General features: G+C 45.8%; 1 protein-coding gene across 1 annotated transcript in view; it reads right to left on the bottom strand.

The window, feature by feature from the left end:
- The window catches only part of SMYD3 (SET and MYND domain containing 3), a 460,068-nt gene extending 435,626 nt beyond the window's left edge, over positions 1-24,442 (bottom strand). The window contains exon 1 of the mRNA XM_053659583.1: positions 24,000-24,442. Coding sequence (XP_053515558.1) covers positions 24,000-24,163 — 164 coding nt within the window. The 5' untranslated portion in view covers positions 24,164-24,442. The remainder of the gene's footprint in view (positions 1-23,999) is intronic.
- Between the last annotated feature and the right edge of the window lie 2,017 nt (positions 24,443-26,459).

The raw sequence follows: 26,459 nt of genomic DNA, 5'->3' as shown, positions 1-26,459 counted from the left end.
CCACTATTGCCCCCTCTGACCCCGCCCCCACATACAGCATCACAAACCAGCCACCTGGGTGGCCCCGCCCTGGTGAACACTTAAGGCTCCGCCCCTCATACCTAACAGTCCTGAACAAACCAAAACTTGGCTCAAGAACAGCTCAAAGCCCCAGAGTCTATAATTCTAAGCCACCAAGAAATAGCCAACCTATCAGATGCCTAGTTCAAAACACTGATGATCAGGATGCTCACAGAACTGGCTGATTTTAGTCACAAATTAGAGGAACATATGAAGGCTAAACTAATTGAAATGAAGGGAAATGCACAGGAAACCAATAGTGATGGAAAGGAAACTGGGAAGAAAATCAATCGAGTGGACCAGAAGGAAGGAAAAAAATGACCAAACAAAAAAGGATGAAGAAACAAGAATTCAAAAAAATGAGGAGAGGCTTAGGAACATCCAAGACATCCTTAAACGTTCCAACATCCAAATTATAGGGGTACCAGAAGGAGAAGAGGAACAGCAACAAGTGGAAAACTTATTTGAACAAATAACAAAGGAGAATTTCCCCAATCTGGCAAAGGAAATAGACTTCCAGGAAATCCAGGAAGCTCAGGGAGTCCCAAAGAAGTTGGACCAAGAAGAAAACACACCCAGGCACATCATCATTACATTAGCCAGGATGAAAATGAAGGAGAGAATCCTAGAAGCAGCAAGAGAGAAGGGGACAGTCACCTACAAAGGAGTTCCCATCAGACTGTCAGCGGATTTCTCAAAAGAGACCTTACAGGCAAGAAGGGGCTGGAAAGAAGTATTCCAAGTCATGAAATCCAAAGACCCACAACCAAGATTGCTCTATCCAGCAAAGCTTTCATTTAGAATGGAAGGACAGATAAAGTGCTTCTCAGATAAGATCAAATTCAAGGAGTTCATCATCACCAAGCCCTTATTATATGAAATGTTAAAGGGACTTATCTAAGAAAAAGAAGATCAAAAAGATGAACAGTGAAAGGACAGCAAACACAGTTATTAACAACCACACCTAAGACAAAAGCAAACTAAGAGGACAGCTAGATCAGGAGCAGAACCATAGAAATGAAGATCGCATGGAGGGTTAGCAACAGGGGAGTGGGGGGAGGAGAAGGGGGGAGAAGGTACAGAAAATAAGTAGCACAGACGGTAGGTACAAGAATAGTAGGGGAGACATGGAATCTAAAGAACTTGAGACACGTGGTCATAAACTAAACGGGGGGAAAATGGTGGTGGAGGGGGTGTGCAGGGTGGAGGGGAATGAAGGGGGAAATGGGACAACTGTAATGGCATAATTGATAAAATATTTTTTTTAATTTAAAAAAAAGAATTCCAAAAAATATATAAGAATGCATTTACACTTCATGTTTCATTTCAATGATAATTTACAAGCTAACAAAATATATTTTCCAATGGAAAAGATCTAAAAAAAAATCAACATAATACAAATTGTAGGTAAATATTTTATGAGAGGATTAAAGCCTCAGCTCACACGGCAATTATGCGCTGCTGCTCGGCTTATTTTTCCACTGGATTTCATTTTGGGCTTGTCAGGGATCCCTTGAGTAAAATTAGAACACTTTATCTCATCTATAAATAGATCATTACATTTCAGTAGCAAGAAGTTCTATACAAATGTAGGAAGACTGCTCCTAAAAGCAACTGGGCTGAGAGCTACACAGGCACCAAGTTCGGCTCCTCATCTCGTGAGGCTTCAGGAGCTAATTAGCGGGAAGCACAGATCAAACACAGAAAGTGGGGGGCATTCAGACCCATCTTGGGAAACAAAACCATAAAGAAGGTGTTAGTCTTCCTATGAAAAATTCTATAACAAGTATGAAAGCATTCATCTAATACTTGATTTTAGTGTTTCAATGATTTGGGATGTTCCCTGAAGTAATAAAAACATGGGAAAATACAAACCAAAGGTTAATTACCCAGAGCCTCAGAAAAACACACACATTTCTACAAGTCCACTCACCCAGCTAGCCCACAGGGAAAATGCCAGATGTAATTACAATAACCAGAGGCTTCCTTCATCCTCAGGAAAAAGGACCCGGGAAAGTGATGGGCCACTTCCTTCAATTCGGCACACAGACATTCCACCACAATGGACTGAAGCACATCTAATTTGTTTTCCAATTTTTAACCAAAGTAATAGACAGCCTGTGGTTGGAAAGTCCAAGGCCACCAAGTGGCCCCCCCAAAGACAATCATATGTAATCGTCTCGCGGTGGTGGTGTTCTGGCAGTTACTCTCGCTTTTCTAAGTAGACCTTTCTCATTAGCTCTTCATGCCTGAAGAACCTGCCCCTGAAAACATCTACGAGCCATGACCTGTTAGGACATGATGCTTCGGTGAACGTACACGTCCCATGAACACCCCTCTCTTCTTCCTCTTATGCTTCTCACAATTTTAGCGCTTCTGTGGGTTACTTTTAAGATGTACCTGCAACTTCGTTTTTTGTTCTATCAACTACAAACTACCTTGACTCCTCCGTCTGAAAGCAATGTTGTCAGAACCTGCACCCATTCTTCCACATCTCCTCCCAGCTTCTGTCAGCTGTACTTGCTTTTTCCCATTGTTCAAGACTTAAGATTCACATTCCATTGTCCTGCCGTCAGTAAATAAGTCTTCCATGCACTGTCAGGAGCAGTGGCTCTTACGCTGCAATGTGCATCAGGATCATCATCGAGAGAACTTGTTGGAACACAGGTGGACCCCACCCACTGAGCTGTGGATCCAGACTGTCTGGGGTGTGGCCAGAGACTTCACATTTCTAACAAGTTCCCAAGATGCCTTAGTGCACGCTGGTGGACCATTTCTGCTCTTAAAATACACACACACCTCTCATCCAAGCAAAGATACGTTCACATATACACACAAGCATGCATGTCTATGGATATGTGTGTATACACATGCATGTGTTATATGCATGGCTACATGCATGTGTGTGTGTGTGTGCATCTGCTTAGATGAAGTTGCCAAACAGAAATGTGTAAATTCAAGTTACATTTGAAGAAACAGCAGACAGGGCTTGATGTTCACTTGAATGTACAGAGTGAGACAGTTCCCTTTAAGATTCCCTGTTTTCAACAGCTTGGTAACTGTTAAAGATTCATAGGAGACTGTCTGTCTAGTCCATCTGGTCTCCTCTGATCAATCTTATTCCTTCCCTCACTTAGTAGGTATCTTAATTTTCTAGTCAATCTTTTCACACGGCTTAGTTCTGGCAATAAGGAAAACCAGTAAGTCTAAATCATTTTTTATCTTGGAGATAAGTAGTAATTTAGCAATTCGGATTCAGAACATACTTAGAGTGAGTCTGATTTATTATGGTATTATTTACTACATCTTTTTTTTTTTTAACTGGAAAAAGTGCTTTGGCTCCTTATTACTTTTGCTGATGGGAATTCTGTTCATCTCAAAGAAGAAATCTTTCATGACTAGCTCTATAAATTACCGCTCTAGGCTTCTTTCAAAACTATTTTTCTGAAAACATTGTTTTACAAGTACGGTTGCTTCTAGCTAGGATATTACTGACTTCCTAATAGTTCTTGTAGGGTTTGAAAACGACTTTTTTAGTAGTGAAATCTTCCCCCCCTCACAGTGAACAGACATTACACACTGGCAATCCAAAAGCCATTTGTGACTAACATGATTGGTGACTTTGGGAAGCTGGACACATGTGGTTTGGTGCCTTTGGAGTCCTTTTTGGGGCAGCTCCTCCATGTCTAAATTTTAGAGGGGCAGGTTCTGCACTCGGGGAAAGGCCGCTGGTTGTCCAGCTGGCAGGAGACTAAGTTGGCTTTTGTTCCCTAACCCTGTGGAAGCCAACTGCTGTCGTACATGAAAGCCATGTTTTCCAAATGCTCTATCACTAAGAAAGCTAAAATTTTGATCTTTGAAACAAACAAACAAACAAACAAAATATCTGTATGGCCACTCAAACTCACCAAAACTGAGACCTACCAAAAGTTCCCAAAGACTTATTTTGAACCTGTTTTTTTTTTTTAACCTAATCCAGTTGGGCCTAAATTTTGTATTTACAAAAACCATGTAATTATACCAACATTTTACTGGCAAGATTCAAAACCACTCTGCTGTGCTGCCCAAGAAGCACCAAGAAGAGGCTGACATTTAAGTAAGGACCTTGCAAACTATAGCAACAAGGCATTTATATCCTAAAGTCGAGCACTAAACCAAGGTGCTGTTTTCAAGCTGTATGAAGAGTTTCAAACTACAATGAAGTTCAAGACCCACCTAAAATACACTGTATTTGTGCAATGTCTTTTTTTTTCCCCCTATTCAGGACAAAACCAATCTCTCCTTATTCCTATGCAAATATAAGGAAGAAAAACAACTCTTTTTTTCCTTGGGAGTAGAGTAGGGGAAGCAGACAAGCTTTTCAACTTGGCATTTGACTGAAAATTACATGTAAAAACAGACACATCATTAAGTCTCAAAACTCTTTGAGTACTCAATTCTCAAATATGCTGCAGAAAGCTACAAAAGACAGCTTGTCTCTGTATTACTCCAGCTCAGCAACTTTTTAAAGGAGGGATTACATAAAGAAATTGTTCCAACTAGTCCTACTTCTATATTGAAGACAACACAAATTGAAACAGATTTGCTTGTCTGAATCTAGACCAATGTTAAAATAGTTAATTGCTAAATACTTACACTTCATTTCTCTTTCCCAAAGTGAATGTTTCTAAAAATGATCTTGTAGAGTCTCTTTTGACTACTCAGAGTTTTATTTGTTTACACATTCTATTTGTTTCTTTTTATGTGATACTTGAATAAATGCAGTCAAGGAACTTATTAATTATGAAATTAAAACTTACCCTTATTGACCAAATTAACTATATTAAGTTTTCTCCAGTAGGTACCATACTTATTAAAAACCCCACATTCTAAAATCATCTCTCAACATGAATATAGTCTAACATTATTTTCGAAACCCAGAGAAGCTACCTGATGACAAAGAAGGGGACCACTACTTACGGCACGGGTACCAGAAAGGAGGCATGGCCTTGGCACTGAGGCAGCCCGGCGCTGGCATCCTGGACTGACCCTCCCCCCGGTGCCTGTGTAACCAATGGGAGGGTTTATTTCAATTTACTACGTCCTAATTCTTTGTTTTACATGTAGTGAATACTCAATTACAGTATTATTATCATTGCAATAGATGTTATAGGACCCTTTTTAATAAATGAGAAAATTCCTGGCTGGTGTAGCTCAGCGGATTGAGCTCAGGCCTGTGAACCAAAGGATGGCAGTTCAATTCCCGGTTCGATTCAGGGCACATGCCTGGGTTGCAGGCCAGTTCCCTGCAGGCCAGTTCCCAGCAGGGGACGCATGAGAGACAACCATACATTTATATTTCTCTCCCTCTCTCCTTCCCTTCTCCTGTAAAGATAAATAAATAAAATTTTTAAAAAAAATAAATGAGAAAACTAATGTCATGACCTTTATACACCTGCTGAAGGTGACGCAGTAACTAAAAAGCAGGGACAAGTCCAGCCCCCCCGCCCCTCAGGCCCAGGACTCCTGGAACCCACACACTCCTGCATTTCTGATGTGTCCTCATCAACGCAGTGACTTAGGGTGCCGTGAGAAACAAGGATTGATCCAAACTCAGGGGTGGGCACATCAAAGCTGTCTACTTCTCGGTAGGGGACATGTCCAGGAAAACCGCTGGTCAGGGACAAAGAGAAGGAAGCACGGCTGCCCTGGCCGGCGTGGCTCCGTGGATTGAGCACCAGCCTGCGAACCACAGGGTCACCGGTTCCATGCCCAGTCACGGCACATGCCTGGGTTGTGGGCTGGGTCCCCTGTAGAAGGTGCACAAGAGGCAACGACACATTGATGTTTCTCTCCCTCTTTCTCTCTCCTTCCCTCTGTCTAAAAAATCAGTAAATCGAATCCTTAAAAGCAAGCAAGCATTGCCCCACAAGCAAGGGTGGACCAGCACCTCTAAGATTCCCAGGAGTCTATGGCTATAAGCAGACTTCCCAAAGGAATAAACGAGTTAACCCAACCTTCAGGGTTTTTCTGACTCAGCCCGCATGTTCCTACACCACCAGGCTGATCTCAATGCCCCTGTCCTGACCAAAAAACAGAACCCAGTTGCACCCTTAGAAAGGATTTGCTGTTCACAGCAACAAACCGATTTTCTACTGCGCCCAGATGACTTTTTTTTTAACGTTCCTTTTTAAGACACCAAGGCAAGGTGAGCAAGGATTTCCCCCTTGATGCTATGTACCCCTCAGTTGATGTGCTGTGACATTACACTGAGAATTAAACTGTTGATAAGTCCCTGGAGCCCCGCGTTCTCCTCAACATTCACAGTAATCCAAGCAAAGCGTTAAACAGCATCATCTAATGAGTCACACGGAAATGAAAAGAACCACCACTACGACTCCCGACACCTGGAGCGGCAGCGTGTCACGAGGTACCATTCGCAGCCTGACATCAAAATACTCACCTGAACCCCCGAAGGTGCCCTGCGCTTCCCCTTCAGTACACAGTGACCAAAGCACTGCTGTGTGCAAATGCAACGACCTCTTTCTCTGAAAGGAAACTGAAGAACTTCTCTGGGAGAACAGTCACTCACTTACCTCCACTGCTGACCTAAGGGCTCAGGGGACCGTTGACGGGAACGGGGTTGTGTAATTGTGTAATTGTGCTGTCTCTCCTACAACCACGACTCTCACATCAGCTGTCTCACAAGAGGGTGGACGGACTAAGAGGCCACAACATAGGGGGAAAATGGCAATGAACATCCTCAGAAAACCCAGTAATTGGTACCTCTCTCTCTCTCTCTCCTTTTATCTATTCTGTTGTTTGGGGCCTTTCTGATAAAAGGAAAGAAAATCTCAGTGCAGTCCAAGCAGATTTATGATTAATTCCAAGTGATGTTTCATATTTTAGTAAGTCTGCCATTTTCTCACAATTTTAATAGATGCCAGTCACAAAAATTTTTGAAGATGCTGAAGAACAAAAATATACGTCACTTTTACTAAATCTCGAAATTACTGTGTTAACTACACATTACCGAAGAGTTTTACATATTAAATCCTATCTCAACTTTCTTTTTTAATCTGAAAGACATGTTATTTTATTATCAATGTTGCTGTGTCACAAAATGTACAGCTACCGTTAAAACCTGACAAGCTTCTTAGAGGAATGAAAAGTTAATTATTAGTACAGATCATGGGCTCTGAGTTCAGGTAGCATCAGCTGTACGGCTTCCACAAGTTGTAGCCTGCCTAAATTCCAGTTTCCTCCTCTACACGATGGGAATAATGACAAGGCCCACAGAGACCCCTAGAAGTGTTGCAAGATTACGAGATGCCACACGTTAAGCCTTTGGCACTGTCCCTGACACAGAGCAAGTATTTCATGAGTGTAAACTATCGTCCTTCTCTATACTGACTACTGTTGTCGTTACTACTGAGTTATCGAAAACAAGCAATATTCCAGGCCCTGCCCTGGATGCTTTATCATATTTTCTCATTTATTCCTTTCGGCAATGCTGGAAGGTGGGTGTATTATTATTATTATTAACAACCACATTTTATCAACAAGTAAACTAGGTTCAGCTAGTAATTTTTCAGTTTCACGCCACCAGTAAATGGCACAACCATTACCTGACAGCCAAGCTTCTTAGTGAATGTGATGTCCCTATTAACAGGCTCAGATTCTTCCCAAAGGGGTAATAGCGGATTCATTACCCAAAAGACATAATAGGTGGTATTCATCCAACCACACTAACTTCTGAATATTTTAGCTGAGAAGAGAAAAACCCAAAACCCAACTCCATCCATTGATTTATTCATTTGTCTTTCATTTCTAGGACTTTATTTCAGGGATGAGGGTGATTCTAACAATATACCACATTTACACAATGCTTTGGTGTAAATTGCTAATTTGATCTTCACTCCAATCCCATGGATAGAGGCAGGAGTTATCATCTCTATCTCGTAGACGAGAAAAATGAAAGGTCACAGATATGACAAATCTGGGAAGAAGGATTGAAATCTAGCTCTCCTTGACCAAGTGCTGAGCTGTTTTCACAATACCATGTAGACAAATGGATGAGTAAGTACTGACAAAAACGAATCTTTAAAAAAGTACTGTCTCAGCCCTGGCTGGTGTAGCTCAGTGGATTGAGCACAAGCCTGCGAACCAGAGGATCACGGTTCAATTCCCAGTCAGGGCACATGCCTGGGTTGCATGCGAGTTCCCTGCAGGCCAATTCCCAGCAGGGGACACACTAGAGGCAACCATACATTGATGTTTCTCTCCCTCTCTCCTTCCCCTCTAAAGATAAATAAATAAATAAATATTAAAAAATAAATAAAATACTAAAATAAAATAAAAAAGTACTGTCTCCCTCTCACACACAAAGGAATCCACACATCATGCTCATTCTCACCAATGACCAAAGCCTTAGGGACAGAGCAATGTCGCAGTTCCCCAAAATGCAACATCTCTGGAGAGGAAAAGATTTAGAGGAGCTTAACACTGTTTGGTAGAAGGGCTACAGGACCTAAAAGGAAGGCGGAGGATCCGTCAGTCTCCAAGATAACAAAAATAAATAAAATTATCTACCTGGACTAAAAGAAAAAGTGGCCAAAAACTATACTGAGGGATTTAAGGTACACAAGGAAGAAAACTGAGGACTGGATATATCGGCGGCACAACAAGACCCGGTCCTGCACCCAGAGCTTCTGGGGGACACAGAAAACTATGAAATAAATATTGGTCCAAATAAGTAAGTACAATACAACGTCGGAAGAGGGATGAAAGCGGCAGGCTGTGAGTGCGTGGAGGAGACCATCGCTCTAAACGAACAAGGGGTAACCAAATAATTTGTTCCCTGACGGAAAGAAAAGGGGAATAAAATAGAATGTGCCCCTAAACGCAAGAAAAATACGCGAGGCATCAGCCTGCTGTGGAGAACCCTGCTCGGTGTCCGACTCGCTCCACTTATGCGTCCTTGACCATCCACTGCGCACAGCAGCTGCGGGAACCACCTGGCCTCTCAACAACTCCGTCTTCCACCAGTGAGCTGCTCGTTACACCCTGCTCACTGAGGGTCGGGCTCCAAATTAGAATCGAATCAACGTATTTGCTCTGTGACTAATAATTAATGGTTAAATACAATTTATTACACGAATAATTTCACTCAAAATAAGCCCGGACATTTTAAGACATTTCTATACTCATCTACCAGCTTGAATCCTATGTTCTGACTCAGACCAACAGAAGGAAGATCTGACTACAGATTTCCGATTAAAAAAAGGTCAAATTCAGGAAATTCCGTTAAAAAGCAAAATTAAGACAAAAGAAGCAAGGTTAACTAAGAAAAGTATGAGCTCAGAAAAAATAATACAGACTTTAATCAGGCTGTTACTGAGAACTGCTGCAAATATTCACATTCAAGTAATTCAAGTAATATTTACTTGGCCCTAGTGAAAAGTCGAGAATCGTTTATCACTTTGGAAGTGGACGGCTCAGACTAAAGTACTACGAACTTAGAGTGGATATGGTTAAGTTAGTTCCTTTCTACACAGTGCGTAGGAAACAAAGGACGACGTAATACTTAGCAGGCCACTGAGAGACAGACACGGAATGCTGCCTGGGTCCCAGCGCCAAAGATGCCCATTGGGTAGGTCTTGACTGCAGCCTGGGTATCAGGGTTTCAAAAGCTCCCCAGGAGGTTCCAGTGCTCAGCCGAAGTTGGGAATTACTATCTACGAGAATGCCCGACAGATCCGAGGAACTACTGGGGCGAAAGGCTTAAAAAAAAACTCAAAAAACTGGCCAGAAGACAGAACAGGATTCCCGGACACAGTGAGAGTGATGGAAGTTAACTAAGGAGTTGCTGCATTTGTCAAAGCATAGGCAGAGCCCAGCGGGGTGGATGGTAAGATGGGTTTGGATGCCTGCAAAACATGGTCAGCTGGTAAAGACGATATTCTGCATTAGCAAAACCTTCAAGCAGATTTTCAGTCCCCTGAGGCTGCCTCCGTAACCACTGCACCACCTACCACCGACAGGATTGTGTACTATCGTTGTAATTGTGGGCAAAGAGGTGGATTCCGCCCGGCCACTCTTCCTGCCTGGTGTTCCCACACTGCCATCTAGTGGCTCGGGGTGGAAGGGGCCGATTGAAACGGGAAGTGAATTGGATGCAGGAGGCTCTGAACTCACTGGGTTGCAAGGCCGCTGGTCAAGAGCCTAAGTTCAAGGGTTTGATCCTTATCTTTTCCTCCGTTTATTTAGAGTAGAGGACAGGCTTAAGGTGCAGGGCTTCTTCTGGGGTTGATTCAACTGTTCTGAAATCAGTCGTCGTGACGCATAACGTTTTGAGTTTATTCAATGCCACTGAACACTAAAAACTGGAAAAAATGGTAAATTTTATTTTCTGCCATGTTAAAAGGGTGAATGGTGTGGTTCAGCCCGTGCCCTGAACAACAGGGAGAATTCCGAGATGGGCCTCATCCCCAGGCTCTTCTGTCCTGCGCAGGCCACAGGGAGGAGCGCGGCCCAGCCCTCTGCACAGCGGGGGCCACATGGGCAGCGCGGGGCCCCTGGGCCACAAGCCTGCGCCGTCTGCCGCTGCGCCAAAGGGCAGAAAGTAGATCCGCAGAGAAGAAAGCGATGCCCTCCCGGGTCACGGCTCACACGCGACACACGAGGCTGCTGCCCGTGTAACACGGTGCACTGTTTCAACGCCTACTTCTTTTCCAAGTAAAAGGGGCACTCAAGTAACAACAGAAAGAACGGTTCGGCAAACACGCAGGCCGGTGGCAGGGTCGTTCATTACCACCACCACGTGCTATCGTTCGATAGGACTGCCGCGCAGCACGACGGGTCACGCCGTCACCCGAGCGTAATGCAGTGTGTGTCGGGACCGCTGTGGCATCGACAGGCCGCAGGGATCTTTCAGCTCTGTTGTCATCTTACGGGACCACGCAGTGTGTGCGGTCCACCACCGACCAGAACGTGTCAGCCGAGCAGCACGTGACTGCGCACGTCTCAATTGTATCTCAATAAAACTGCCAGGACGAGAAAGGAGGCAGCAAATACAGACATGGCCTTGAGAACCGTAGAAAGTTTACGAAGGATGTCATAAACCATTCAATCTCTTTATTTAAAGCCCCCTTCATTTCAAAAAAGGAAAAACTGAGACTCAGAATTAAATGATTTGCCGTGTTCACCTACCCAGTGAAACCTAGGCCAGCAAAGGGAACTATGAAACTTGTTAAAATGCCTTCTCTTGCCTCCCACTCCCGAGAAGTGACTCTTGGTAAGCAGGGTCCTCAGCGGCACCAACTTCTGCTGCACAGTTGTCTCCCTGGCGATCTCGGCCACACCAGTGACTTCTACCAGCAGTCGTCCCACCACTGTGCCCACACGTGGAGCTGAGACCCTGCACTCACCCTTCACCACCCCCCACCCCCGCCGCCCATCATCCAGTCAACGCTGCTCTCAAAAGGCCTGGTTGTAAGTCCCAGGCCTCTGCCACCTCCTACCCCAGGCTGTCTCATCACTTTACAAGCGGAGTAAACCGACTGCTCTCTCACCTGGAGCCGCCCTCCCCAGTCTTCCCGCATCTCCCCAATCACAAAACCCACCCCAATCAGCACTATTGCACTGACCTTCTATAATTTTGTAGGTTTCATCCTGTTACGCAAAAATCTTTGCAGTCTCCTCAGCACCTACTAAGTAAAGTTCGAATTCTCTGGCCTGACCATCAGGGCCTCCTCTGTTCCAGAATCTATCCTGACCTTGTCCCTGTAGCCTCCCTCACAAACACCCCGACGCAGTCCAAATGGGCCCCTGCACAGTCCGCGTGCACCTCCCCATTAGCTCCTCCCCCACAGTCACTGTCTTCGCCACCCACACCTACTACTATGCACTTGTCTTGTTTTTCTTTCCCAAAGGTTCTCGGGGCACACGCATCAGCACTGCCCGTGGTGCTTTGAAAGGATCGCCAGGGATGAGGCCCAGACATCTGGTATCCTCAAAGTTCTGCGGGCAAACTGGTAAAAAGAGTAAAAACCAATGACTCGTAGACTGCAAGAAAGTCTTTTATAAAATGTTTCAAGTTTTCAGCATTTAAACTGGGCACCTAGTATTAGTCCAAAAATAGAAAACCAAACTGCCCAGAGAAACTGTTACCCACACACCCAAGCAATCACCTGTGTAATACAATCTTTCTAATCAATACCTAGTTCCCAACAAGAGGTAAACACAATAGCCGGAAAAATGCTAACAACAATCAAATGTTAACATACTCATCCAATTCATTTGTGAGAAACACTACAACCGTTCAGATTTAAAATTCAACCTAATACGTGCTTGTCTCACATGTGACAATCACTGAAATGTGAACGGAACACGGTCCCGTACAGTCTGGAGCCCGATGTACAGGATTACGTCCGGGCAGCCTGACGGGACCAGCCGTGACGGTCTCGCCTTCACCCTCACACATGAGAGAGGCAGCCAGGGGAGTGGGGACAAAACAGAAAGGTAGCAGTTGTTGGCCCAGGGCGTACATTATAATAACCAGAGAGCTTTCTACATCGCCACGTGCAAGCCACACTCTAAACACACACAGCCCAGTTGTAAGTTCTGGGGTGAGACCCCTGAGGATTTTTTAAAGCTCCCCAGGGGCTCCCAACGTGCAGCCGTCGTTGAGAACCAATGAATGAGAGGAGAACCGAGAACCTCTCCAAAGATCTGTTCAGCAGCAGACGCAATGAAAAACGAAAGTCCCAGGAAGAAGGCAAATTGCTTTCTCTTATTAATTTGTGAGTGATTTTTACAGATGAAGGACGTGTGCCTCTATGTTACAAGGCTTCCCTCCGTTTTGTGGCTCCGCCATAACGCAGCCCCGACGTGCACATGTCTCCTCTCTTCTCTGAAGTTTCATCCGTCCGTATAGCGACCAGTCTTCTCCCTCTCGTGTGGTTTCTCTTTTTATTTTTGCCTGAAAGGCTAACAAGAACAGAGGACCTTCTGACATGATTCCAGACCAAAGTATTGAATTAAAAGTAAGTAGTAACATAGAATTTTAAGTGTCTTAGATGTTTAAAATTAAACATGAATAAGCCATGTGCAAAACAGTCAATTGGCACCGAGTTAGCTTTAAAAAGGAAACTTTCCTGATTTTACTATGTGTAAACAAGTAAAATAATGGCTTTACTTGTCAATTTTTATTTAAAAATCAAACGTCTAAGGTGTTTATCACATGGGCCATATGTGCCTTTTCAGGGACTGCTCAGGACTATAACTGTGTTTCTGGAAAGCAACCCTTTGAGCTCTACGATTAGAATGAGATATAAAAGCAAGATGATCCCACAGAGTCACACTGATTATTTTCACCCTACCATGTAACCATTACAGCAAAAACTGGGGGGACTGAATTGTTCACACGAAATGTTTCACAGTGATAAACCCCGTGGTGAGTAGTGTAACAGGCTCAGTTTTTCCCCTGGCTCATCGCAAATGCAGGTGTGACCACCAGCGTCAGACGTGAGTGCTGAGTCCTAATGCGGATGATACACCCATTATTAAGGCACTGACGGCAATATCTGACCCCGCACTCTTTCATCACGGTGAGCTTTATAGGAGTACTTGTGACAAAATTTGACTTGTTTGCATTTTTGATAGACTTGAAAACAAAACCTTTGACAAATGTCAGAGGTTGGGAACACTTCGGAAAGGAGATTCACACAGACATACTAAGTTTTGATGGCTGAAAACCTAGTCGCCGCTCTGAAAAATGTTTGCATGCTTTTCACCAAATTGACCACCAGAGGGAGCACCATATCCAATTAAGACCACGGGAAACCCCCACCAGGAAATGAGAAATCATGTAAAACTTGATCTGCAAATTTTCAAAGTAGCCTGTACAGAATTAATCTGTAAATCAAATCATAGATAAAGATAAAATCAAATCATATACTTTCCAAAAGATCTCAAAGGAAATATTTATAAGATAACTGGGCTGCTGAGAACTTCAAGTTTAAGAGTACTTTCAGAAATTAGTTTAATGTAAATACAAACTCTGCACATGGGCTGGTATCATCTACAGAAAGCTCTATGCTCTGCCTGGCTAGCCAGCCCCCAGCTGATAAGCATGCTGCTGATTCACAGACCATACGTGGAGTAGCAAGAACTGAGTGACAATGTCAACTGAATTTCCAAACTTACATGTTGAATAACCGTTACATAAAATTAGCAAACTGGTAAGAAGAGGAGCCCCAAATAAAGGACGCAACCACGAGGGCACATACTCACGAAACTGGGAAACCTGAACTCCTACATTCTGATGACTGGCCTTTACCAATGAAAGCACTCTGTGCAGGGTGTGGGGGGGTCCCCCTCTGTCTGAGGAGCCTGCTGCGGCCTCCCGCCCATTACAAGTGCCTCACCGGGGGACCCCTGACCCTCCGCAGCCCTCACCACCTCTCAGCATTTCCAAATCTATGACCAGACTCAAGGTCTGGCGGGCCCCAAAGGATAAACCCCTGAGGAGGGGGCACTACACACTGCAGTAAGTACAGGATTTTGCCCCTTTCTAGCCACGAAAACTTGGGGAACACGTATGGGAAAGGATGCTGAAAGTGCTGGATGAAGCTGAATTCCTCGGTGTGGGGGCACTGAGCAGACTGTGAATTCAACAGCTTGGCTCAAGGAGCTGGGAAGGGCTGCAACACGGCCTGGCTGGTTGAGTGGAAACTGGACCTAACAGTGACCAGCAATAAAGGAAGCCGAAATGTCAGAACCCCTTTGCTGTGCTGAGGAAGAAGAGATGTGACGGATCAGCGAGAACAGAATATAGAGGGAACTTTCTAAGACCATGTAAGCCACCCCTTGACCAGGCCCCGGGGAGGAGCCAAAAAACATCCTGTTCACCGAGCGAGAGCGATGAGAAAAGCGCACTCCTGCGAGGAGCTGGGGCCTCCCTGAAGCGTTCTGTGGTGGCCATGCACGCACCAAGGACCAGAAATGGAAGTCCTGACTCCTGCCATCGCGCTGGCTCCTGGGTTCGGTGGGGGTGGCGAGACCCCAGGACCGCAGGGACCAGCACAGTGGGAGCACCTGATCACCAGACAAGGTGGGAGTGGACACCGGGGTGGCAGCCGAGACGGCAGCGGAGAAGCCTGAACTGCAGAGATCATAGACGTTGGCTAGCGAATCACCGTGTGCCTAGAACTGAAACAGATGAGCAACCTACTAAGGTGTCACTTGGTGAGTATTAGTGAGGAAGCTCTAGGCCCAGTAAACAGAAGTATGACTTAAACCACCGAAAGAATAAAGCGCTGTGCCCCATCCGCCAATCCTCAGGTTTGGGCCACTTCACAGACCGAGTCTAAGGTCAGGTCCCCTTGAGGAAAAGCTCTAGCACAGGGCCAGATATGGGTGCTCTGAATCTCCCTGCCGGGCTTTCCAAAAGAGTTGTTGTTTTGGGGTTTTTTTTTTTTTTTACAAAAATGTCTTGGCACTGGGGAAGAAGACAACCAAACTCTGGGGGGATTATTGGACATTGGCACTGAACTAAGGTTAATTCTTGAAGACCCAAATCACCTGTGTTCCGACTCTCAGAAACAGCTTATGGAATTTGGGAGATAGTGGGTTTGGGCTCAGATTCTTCAGGGCCACCACGCAATGCAGACGAGGCCCCCGAATCCACCCGGAGGTCCTTTTCTCCAGTTCCAGAATGCGCAGTTGGCGCGGACATCCTCAGGGACCGGCAGGATCCCCTGTACTGCCTGTCTCCTCGCCCGCAGAGCAATGGCTGTGACAGTAGACACGCCCGAGTCACAGCCACGAGAACGGCCTTTGCCCACCTAAACCCAGTCCTACATCGCGGGAGGGTTAGGTGAGGTGTGCGCACACTGACAAGGGACCAATGGTGGTGGCTTCTGGGTTGTGTCAACACAGCAAGCTGGGCCCACATTCCCCAAAATCCCCTCACTGTGTGACTCCCAGTTAAGGTGGCCGCAGAAGTCATGGGTGAGACTTGCCATTTGGGTGCCATTTACTGAGCACTCAGAGTGGGCTGGGTCATTTCTCTGAAGCCTTTTAAGTCTTCGCTACTTGTGTCTGGTCAGCAGACCAGCAGCCGCAGCATCACCTAGGAGCCTGTGAGAAATGCACCATGTCACGCCCAGCCAAACCTTACTGAGTCAGAACCTACACTTGAACGAGATCTCCAGGTGATTTACGTGCACATTGAAGTCGAAGAAGAGATGCTCTGACTTCACTCAACAGAGGTTTACTTCCAGCTCCCGCCCAATCCGATGCATGGACGGGCGATTCTCCAGAACAGCTGTCCTCCACGCCCAGACTCACGCGTCTTGCTTCTCCATCTCAACTCGCGGCCTCCACAGTCATGGAGGCAAGGGGAGAGCAGGAAAGACAGGGTGGGTATTTGGTGGCAGGCGCAGAAATGGCTTGGATAACTTCATAACCTCCAGCCCACACCCCACTGGCCAAGACTGAGTCACAGGGCCCCAATCCAACTGTTAGGAGGCTGAGAGGTAGTCCTCTCGTGTGCCCACTATTGGAGGAAAATGAGTAAGGTTACTAACGAACACTCTGATATCTCAGAAATACCAGGGAAAAGGCTGAATAACTAGACTAGAGCCAAGGCAGAGGAGGAAAATTATGAGGTCCAGCAACAAGAGTTCTAGCTCTCTCTGTTCAAATTCCACAGCCAACGGCCAGCCAGTGGACTGGCTCACCTTCTACCACAGGTTCACTTTTGATCTAATCAGATGTGAGGTCAAAGGCAGGCAGGCAGGCATACCCTGGCAAAGCTGCCCTCACCCTTGGCAGCACACACCCCTTTATAAATTCCAAATGAAACAAAGTTCTAAGAAAGGCTTTCTCAAAGTTTATTAAAATCTGTAATTACAAAAAATGATATAAGCTTGGTTGGGGAGAAATTCAGAATATATAAAGTAGAAGGGGATATCTGCCCCCCTCCAACCCCCAGCCTCCGGAAATAATCACATCGGAATTCGGGGATGGGCTCCAGACCTTCCCACACACACGAGCACATCAAGAAACACACAGGATTTCGAGTGAAACACACACATCCTTCTACAACTTCATTCACCCAGCAGTGGGTGGGGGCACCCATCCGCACCTGTACAAACAGACCCACTTCGGTCTTAACAGCCCGACGGTACCCTGTAATACGGCTGCACCATAATTCAACAAGTCTTCCCTTTCAATGGACATTAAAATTCTCCCCCTTTTTTTAATTACCAAAAGGCTATGCTAAGTATCTCTACTCATCCACTGTTACTTGTATTTCCATCAGAATCCCAAAAGGAGAATCCAGGAAACACAGCGCTCCAGCCTGAAAAGCACGACCAAACTGCCCTCCAGTGGATCGGCGCCAACACACAAATGGTCTGCGGCCCACGGGGAACACAGCACATGCTTTTTTATGGTTGTTCTTCATAAGAATTACGTGAGGTGGTACACCAAGAGGAAAGGCACTTAAAGTCATGTCTGGCATTGCTTCGTGACAGTCATGATTAGCTACTGAATAATAATACTCGGTCGTCGCGTATCACGGTAACAAGGAAATGAGAAGAGGCACCCTTACTTTTCCTTGACATTCAAGGCTAATCGCCATGCCTCCAATGACAGTCTGTTAAGAGCAGTCAAACCACAGGCATTCGCCCTTTGCTTCAATTCTCCGTGGGAAGGTCCGAGGCAGGCCCGGGAGGAAAACCCCAGACTCTAGAAGATTTTCAGGATTTGTCTCACACATGGCAGTAACAGGCAGAGAAGACAAATCCAAGTGCAAGAGAAAAATGAGCGTTCCAAGAAGGACAAGTCAATGATCCCTCGATCACAAAAGAGTCTAAAATTAAAACCAGACAGCAGTGGGCTGGCGGGTCCCAAAGGTGCGCCTGCATTTGGGGAAGTCGGGATGCCTTACCACTGGCGGCACACGGGGTGCTCTGTACCAGCAGACGCCACGCAGCCACCGTGAGGGGGCGTCTGTGCTGCAGACTTCCAGGCACCAGCCTCCATCCCCGTCCCCACAGTGGCTCCGTCCTTGAGCCCTCTGAGCAAGCACCAGGTTTCCGAGGAACAACTTTACTGCCATCCACACAAAGCAGGCCGTCCTCTCTGATTAAGCACGTCCTCTCCTGCGGGATTCACAAAATGCTCCCAGGCTCAGGTCTCTGCCATCCAGCCCTCCCTGCGCTGCTTTGCAGAAGAAAAGGAAGAAGCAAAAGAATCGGATTGTAACTCCCACTCAGAGATAAAAATGGAAGTCATATCCACTGAGCCCTTTCCCAATTCACCCAGTTCCTTTGCACCCGGTGCTCACGTGCTTCGCAAAATCAACTGTAAAGCTGAAGGCTGCTCTTTATTACTTGAACACAGGTAAGTGCCCTCCTGTCCCCGAGTGGCTCCTTCTACTTAGCCCTTAAACCCTGGGTTAGGCAATCACGGGAGAATTCTGCTTTGGTTGAAACCATTCATTCCAACACCTAACATTCTTGGTGACTTCACTTGCTCAGAAAAGTCATCCAACACCCAAGCCCCCCAGTTTCCTGATCATTTCCACCGCCTTTCTTACGCCCGTCTCAGCTGCTCTCTGTCATACCCTGAACCTTGTGGTGCCAGCACATACACTAGTTCTACGGCAAATACATGCCAACCCCTCCCACTCTCAATCACCCTGTTACTTCCTCGATGACAGCATCAGGTCCCCCAAGCCACTGATTCTAGCACATTTATGGACCATCACCTCCCTCTTAACTTCAGTCCCAGCCTAGAAATCATGGTCCATGATCACACCCTCCATAGCCGACAATTTCAACTCCCTTCTCTATCCGTGGTACTAACCTGGAAACCCCAATTCTCACAGCCAATCAGCTGCCACTGGGACAGCATAAAGCACAGGTATGCTATCTGCTGTCACTTTAAATGAATGACCGCAACTCTTCCCAGCAAGTCTCCAGGCTCAGGCTTCTGCCACACGGCCCTTAAGTGGACCCTCAGGGCTTCCCAGCAATCCTAGCACATTGCACTAGGCGACTCCCCCTCTCTCCTGGAGAACCTTCTCTTCCCTGAGCCTGAGTCACTCAGCAACCACTTCCCAAGTGTCCCCAAACCTTTCGATCACTGCTGTCGCCCCCTCCGGCACCTCTCCTTCTTACCCCAGTGGGTATTCCCTCCTGCCTCCGCCCAGGTTCGGTCCGTGGCCAAGATGGATTATAACATCTCACCGGTGTTTTTCCCCCTATATTGCCTGGTCATATTTACCCATATGCTGTTAACTCAAAGGAAGGTGCTGTATTTTCTGTAACTGATCTCACCTGTCTCGTGAACATGGTGCTGTTTTTCTATGATTAATCTAATCTTCATCATGAACACTCACCCTAGTAAACAGCCAGAAACTTAAAAATTTCCCGAATAATACATCAGTCTCTTCCGGTTAATATGCAGACATACAAGTTTAATTCTACCAAAACTGGCATAAACAGTTGCTTCCGGGTAAATGTTTCTCCATAAGGGGCTTATGAGACATTCTTAAGGTGGGAGGAAGACCCTGGATCGTGGTGTCTGTGGGTCCACTCTAGTCTCTTCTGCAAGGAGGTGATTAGGTCCCCTGGCTGGACTGTTGTGATCTGCCTCTTGGGATGCCACGGTGGCTCCCATCTCTGGTATCCATGACCCTGACCTTCAGTCCAGTCCAGAGTCACACAATCGTGATGTCTGTTGCTCACCCACCAGACCTCCAGCTCCTCCGCACCTCTCACTGTGGAATGAAAGCATTTCGGAATGCCCTGCTGCTACCCAGGATTCACCCATCCCTCCACTCCCCCTTCCACTGCTGTGCTCCAACCCCCAGTGTGGGCACAGCACTCACCGACACAGCTATCTCAAGATTCCAAATGAGGATCAGCGCTAAAGGCCTTCTACTCGTACTGACCCCTGGAACCACTGAACACGCTCACCTCAACCCCAGAACTTTGGCCAGACAGAGTAGGCCAGAGCATGTATTCTCAGTCTGTCCTCCCTACCTCTGTTGCCCCTTCTTCCCACAGTCCACCAGAGCTGAAAAAGACGGACTCTCCACTTCCTGTTCACTCTCCACGCTCCTGGGAGGCACCAAACCTCGATTCGGCCTTAAGGATGGAAGAAATGTCCTCTCCATCCCACAGAAGAAACTGTCATTCGTGTTTTCAGAGGAAGCTCCTGATATGGAAAGTGCAGGCAATGTGGAAGTTTACAACCGAAAACAATCACACAGTGACTCAAAGATTCCCCCAAATATTACCCCTTCATGCCTTCAACAGTTGGAGCCTCCTATGTGCCTGGCGGGTCTGGCCTTCCTCCCTCCCTCTCTCCTTCCCTGAGCGGGGACCTGGCGCCTTACAGTGGAAGTTCAAGTGCCACATTTGCCGAAACCAACAGGCAACACAAATCACCCCTGTGTCAATGTTTTGAGCTCCTTCAAACTGAAAATGTGTGCAACAGCAGACAAAGGATAATATAAATTATTTCAGGTAACGATTTAATTACCATTTAATCTTTACCAAATTTGCACAATTCATTTTCTTTTACAACCACATGAAAAACAAGAAGCCAACCTTTAATGACAGGGGGGGAGAGGGGAAAAAAAGCCATGAAGCAGGTTCGAGTTTCTCTTTAATAAAATAAATAGGCAAGACCCATAGACGCAGACAACAGCACGGTGATCACCAGACGGAAGGGGGGGGGGGGGGGGGTAGAAGGTACAGGAGGGATAAACAGTGATGGAAGGAGACTTGACTTACGGTGGTAAGCACACAATACCAGATGATGTATTGCACAACTGTACACCTGAAACCAATACAATTTTATTAACCAATGTCACCCCAATAAATTCAATGAAAAGGTAAGAATAAGTAAGTAAATAAATGCAAGAACTAAAGCACAAATCAAAACACCCCAAGGCCAAAGGAAATCAGGTATATTCTGACACCAATAAATCATCGGAGACTAATGGAGTAATTATAATAAATATCTGTTCTTTTATTTATCTAGTGTGCCGTTCCCCCACCATGGAACTGTTGTAAATTGTTACAAACTAACGTTGTCATTCCATTTCTTGATCCAAAAGGCGGACAGCAGAAGGGCAAGACCAGCAGGAGGACAACTCAGCTAGACGTTCATAATACAAACTAAGAGTGCACCATGTGCCAGGCATCGGGGCTATAAAAATTCCAGATGTGATCTCTGCTCTCAAGAAGTTCAACACTGATTGTGGCTGAGGAAGCACATTTTACTTACAAGGGGACCAGGAACAAGAGAAACTGCACCCCACATTAACAGACTTTCAAAAATGGTAGCAAACGACATGAGACAATGCATTAAAGTTTGATTTCTCTGACACTATGTTAGGGCTGCAATGATTCCCAGCTAGGCTCGTCAGAAACCCACCTGTTGAAGACGAACTGTTCAACAGAACAAGTAAATTATAGCCTACCAATCCAAAAGAAGTGCAAATATATTTTTTGTGTAAAGTACTAATAAACAGCATTGGTTAATCAGTATAAGAAAAACCATTTACTTGCTTTAGCTTGTTTCGTTTGGATGCCTGGCATTTACTTACACCCCCTTCCCTATATGTTTGATGATCTTTCCACCATGTGAGTATCAGTGGGAAGTAGAGCCTGTCTTTTCTTAAAGGCCGAAAAGGCCAAATACTCACCTTCTCAACTTCCCATGCAGCAAGGGTGCAGGCGATGACCCTAAGATCGACCAATGCAAGGCACCCAGTGAGGACCCTGAATCAGAAGCTAATATCACAAAGCAGCCAGGTAGAGAAAGCAGCAACCAGTGTCCCAGGCCGCCGCAGAGCCAGTGGCAGCAAGAGGAGCAGCAGCATGCAGTGTCACAGTGCTGGTGACACACGCTGCAGAACGCAGCATCTCCAGACAGCATCGAAAATGCCGTACTCTCGGGTCCCAACCTCAAGTGCTTCCAAAGCACCAAACTGACTGTGGAACTTCCCTGGGGTCCTGCCCATTTTCAGAGCTGTGCTGCCGCCACACTTGACTTTAAAGCAGTGCAGAGAACGCTTCCATATTCTTCCATGAAGTGTTTTTTTTTTCTATGCTTAACTCATTACAGTCCCTGCTAATAAGAAAAATGAGCACTAGACAGCAGTGATGAAGAAAATAGGGTAAATCAAGAAACAGCCCACCCGCAAACAGCTGGATGTGTGCAGTCAAGTTTTGGAAAATGGATCATTCCAGGTCCTATGATTCAACTCTAGCTCTGATCATTCACTGAGTAATTTGTCATCAAGTCTTCATTCCAGAATTTTTCTATTCCAACTACTAAATAACTTGGCAGTCTGATTTTATCTACAAGATGATCCACATCTTCTGCGTCAATTAGTATCACAGGAAACAGCCAGTTCTCTGACTTGGACTACATTCAAATTGCAGGCACAGCCCCAAAGGATTTACAAGGGTGAAGAACACAGCTTTCTCTAATTTCTTGAATGATAATCAAAGGCCTACAACTGCCAATGCTGGGGCTTTAGGAAAAAGTCAAGTATTGAAAGGAATGACTGGCTTTCAACCACCCAGTTCACAAAAGTTTCAAAGCATTCTCTCAATAGATCTTTGTTGTTGCTGCTGTTATGCTTGCTTCAGGAAACAACAGATACAATTACTCTTTGGTAACTTTAAAATACAAAAATTAGCCCTACCTGGTGTAGCTCAGTGGATTGAGCACGGGCCTGCGAACCAGAACCAGAGGAACCTGAGGTCTGATTCCCAGTCAGGGCACATGCCTGGGTTGCAGGCCAGTTCCCAGCAGGGGACACACGAGAGACAACCATATATTATTATTTCTCTCCCTTTCTCCTTCCCTTCCCCTCTAAAGATAAATAAATATAATATTTTTTAAAAATAAAAAAATGAAGTAAATTCCTCAATTATGAATCCAGTAAGGGCTTAGTAAGATTAATGGTCCAGCTACTGATTTGAGCTTTTGCACTTACCTCCTCACTTCCACTCACCCAAATTCCAAGTTAATGGGTCTGGAAGAGCAGTGATGGGGTGGGGGTGGGGGTGGAATCATCCAGCCCATCTCAAACGGAGCTCTTCTCCTAAGCATGTAATAGGAACTCAGTAATATTTGTTGCTTAAACATAATTCTCATGCCTGTGCATAAATATTGCCTATTTCCATAAATCGCTTTCACATAACATTTTTCATTGGGTCGGGGCTTCCAGGCTTAGAAAACACTTCCACATGAATTCTCACATCTAGGTTAGCCTTGCCTGCACAGCCTTCGAACGCAAAGCGCACCCCGGGACTCGGCAACCTAGGCTCCCACCGCACAGTGTTGCCTATTTCAGCAGTTCGCATACACTGAAATCAACTACGTCTCTCGCTTATTTACTCCTTAACGAGTCTTAAGAACGTCCCGTTCAAAACACAGAAGGTGTCTCCTAAACACCAAGATTCTTCCGCCTCCTGCAAGCCAGGTCCTCCCCCAGCTGAGCATCAGCTGGGAGCCTGATTTCCACCATCCCCCGCCAATTATGATTTCCACGGCCACACTAATTAAGCACGCCGCACAAGACACGGACTTTTGTTCTCCAGCGCCTATATCCCCGGCCCAACGCGTCCCCTTAAATCTGTCTCACCGGCTCCCCCCAATTCCTACAGCAGCCCAAGGGGTGCGGGTGTTAGCAGCTCCAGCTCCGCCCTGCAGGGACCGTGCCTGGGATGGTCCCAACGCCCCCGCCCGGCAGCCGCGAGGCGTCCCCAGGACCCCCCGCACAAGAGGAGTGCGGGGCTGGACTCGGCAGCACCGACGAGCTCCGGTGCAGCCGCGGCCAGGTGGAGTCCCGGGACGGCCTGTCGCGCGGACAGCACTGAGGGGATTCAGGTGGGCGACGGCGCCCCGTACGTACGCACCCGAGAAGGCAGCGGTCGCAGACGAGTCCACGACTCCCCTTGCACACCGTGTACGCCAGGGGATCGGAGCGGAAGAGCAGCTCTCCCGGGCGCAGCGGCGCCAGTGCGCGGAGCCCGTTTCCCCTGTCGGTGGTGCTGAACTTTTCCACCTTCAGTGGCTCCATCCTGCCGCCGCTCCACACCTCGGACCACAGCAGCCTCCCGCTGCCGGCTCCTCGAGGGCTGCCGGGAACCTCGCGCCTGCGCCCTGCGCGCAAACATAGACCGAGGGGCGGGGCAGGAGGGGCTTCTGAGCGTGCGCAGACGGCGTCCCGAAGCCAGCGGGGCGTTGGGAGAGTGAGCCGGCGCAGGCGCTGCAGTCGGACTCCCTAGGCTGCTGGAGTCCCAGGCAACTCTGCAAGGAGAGGCGATGGTTTTCCCCCTCCACTATTTTCCTATGACAGTTTGATCGCAGACTGAAAGTTGAGAAAACAACGCAATGAACGCCTTTATACCTTTTACCTAAATCAAACAATTCTTGGTATTTTGCCATTTCTGCACATTCTCTCTCCACGTGTCTGCAGGTATGTGTGCATAAACGTGTGTTGTTTGAACCACTTGAACGTAAGTTGTGTTCTTGAATCATTGCAAAGTAAGTTGCAGACATAACATTTCACAACTAATACTTTTACATCGTAGCATTTCTCTCTCTCTTTTTTTTTTTTTTGAAAAACAATAACATTCTTTTATTCAACACATAATTACTGGGCGCTCACAGAGTATGTCAGACTCCGTGCGAAGCACTGGGGATATGATGAAAGAGAGAAAACGATTCCTGATCTCAGGGAATTTATAGTGGAAGGGGTGTTGGACGGGGCAGGGAGAAGCAGCTAAGGGGGCAAAAGAACAACAACAAGCAAAACAATTTCAGCGTGGTGTGTCCTGCGTATCTCAGAATTTTGTTTCTGTATATTGCCAGGTACTTTTCTGTTATTTGTTTTTTCATTCACTTGTTGATGGCGTTTGTTGTGCAGGATATTTACTAATTAAATAGTGTAACATGCATTTCCTCAGATAAGAACAGTATCCTAAAAACAGCAAAATCATCATCACACCTAAAAAGTTATTCTAGGCTAGCAAGCAAAAACCATATTCACTTTAAGTTTGACTTTTGTAACGTTTTTTAAAAACCAAGATTCAATCAAAAGTCCATTTCTTTCTCATGACATTGACTCTTTTTTTTGTACTTGTTCTCTGAAGAGTCCAAACTAGGAGTCTTGTAAAATGTTGTCCATTCTGCATTTGTCTGGCTGTTCTCCGATGGTGTCATTTAACTTGTTGCTCTGTTCCCTGTATTTCCTGTAAACTGCAGACTAAATCTGGACATTAGAGTCCAGAGGCTTGATTCGATCCAACTGTTGAGCAAAAACATTTTACAACTTGTACTGTTCACTTATGATCACATCACATAAACCTTAAATGTGAATAATGTGCCACTATTAATAAAACTAAGTTGATTAGTTGGTTAAAGTGGTGGCTGCCAGAAGTCTTTGTTATAGAAGTGGACTGTACCTTTGCAATTAGTAAGCACTCTCTGGAGGGATACTCTGGTGCTATAAGAATACCCTGATTCCCACCACCTGTATTACATAATACAACATAATGCAGTGCTCGTAATGTCCTATAACGAGAACGGCATATTCAGTAACAGAGGCTTTAGGTTGTTTTTCTTAGTAAGACTCATCGCAAAATGGGCAGTCCTGCTTTCCAGAATTCTTCACTGATAAATGACAAGTATCAGGTTCCAGATTTTCTATACAAAGACTGCTCAGGAAGTGTAAAGATGACTGACTTACTGTTTTTCAAGGTTGCCTGGGAGGGACATTATCCCAGAATCTCTAGGCTCTTTGTCCTATCCCGCACTCAACAGGTTGTCGGGGGAGGGGTTCTTATGAAAACAGTAGATGGAAGGTAGTTTAACGAGAACTGGAGGATGTTACCAGAATTCATGACATACAGAGTTCAGAGGTTTCTGTAACATAAACGATATGGGAATCCTGGGTAGGATCCCGAAACTGACCATCTTTTTCCAAGATTTGATGTCTTCAATGAAAACGATTGGCTCATTGACCAATTACAAATTGGCTTTACAGTTAGCTTTCACCAGGAATCTAAATTGAATTTCTAAACTATACAAAAATCAATGTTTTCTCACCCTGTTTGTTCCATTACTTCCATATCCTTGCTTTTAATGAGCAAATTAAAACCAAGCACATGGAATGTCGTGCCCAATTCCCCATAAACTCTAATTGAAGGTTTAACATTCTATTTTATTAGCAAGAGGTAAATTAAGTAGTCGCTATAAATGTTTAATGCAGAATTACCCAGCAGTTTTAGTAATAAACCAATTGAAATTTAATTAAGAATCACTGGATTATTTTAAAAGTCTATCATATGTCTCATCGGGTAACTAGAATTGCT

The sequence above is a fragment of the Artibeus jamaicensis genome, unplaced genomic scaffold (genome assembly GCF_021234435.1).
Source record: "Artibeus jamaicensis isolate MK-2021 breed Jamaican fruit bat unplaced genomic scaffold, CSHL_Jam_final scaffold_754, whole genome shotgun sequence".
NCBI classification, from domain to species: Eukaryota; Metazoa; Chordata; class Mammalia; order Chiroptera; family Phyllostomidae; genus Artibeus; species Artibeus jamaicensis.
Note: the sequence above shows the minus strand (reverse complement) of the source record. Positions and strands in the feature narration are given on the sequence as shown.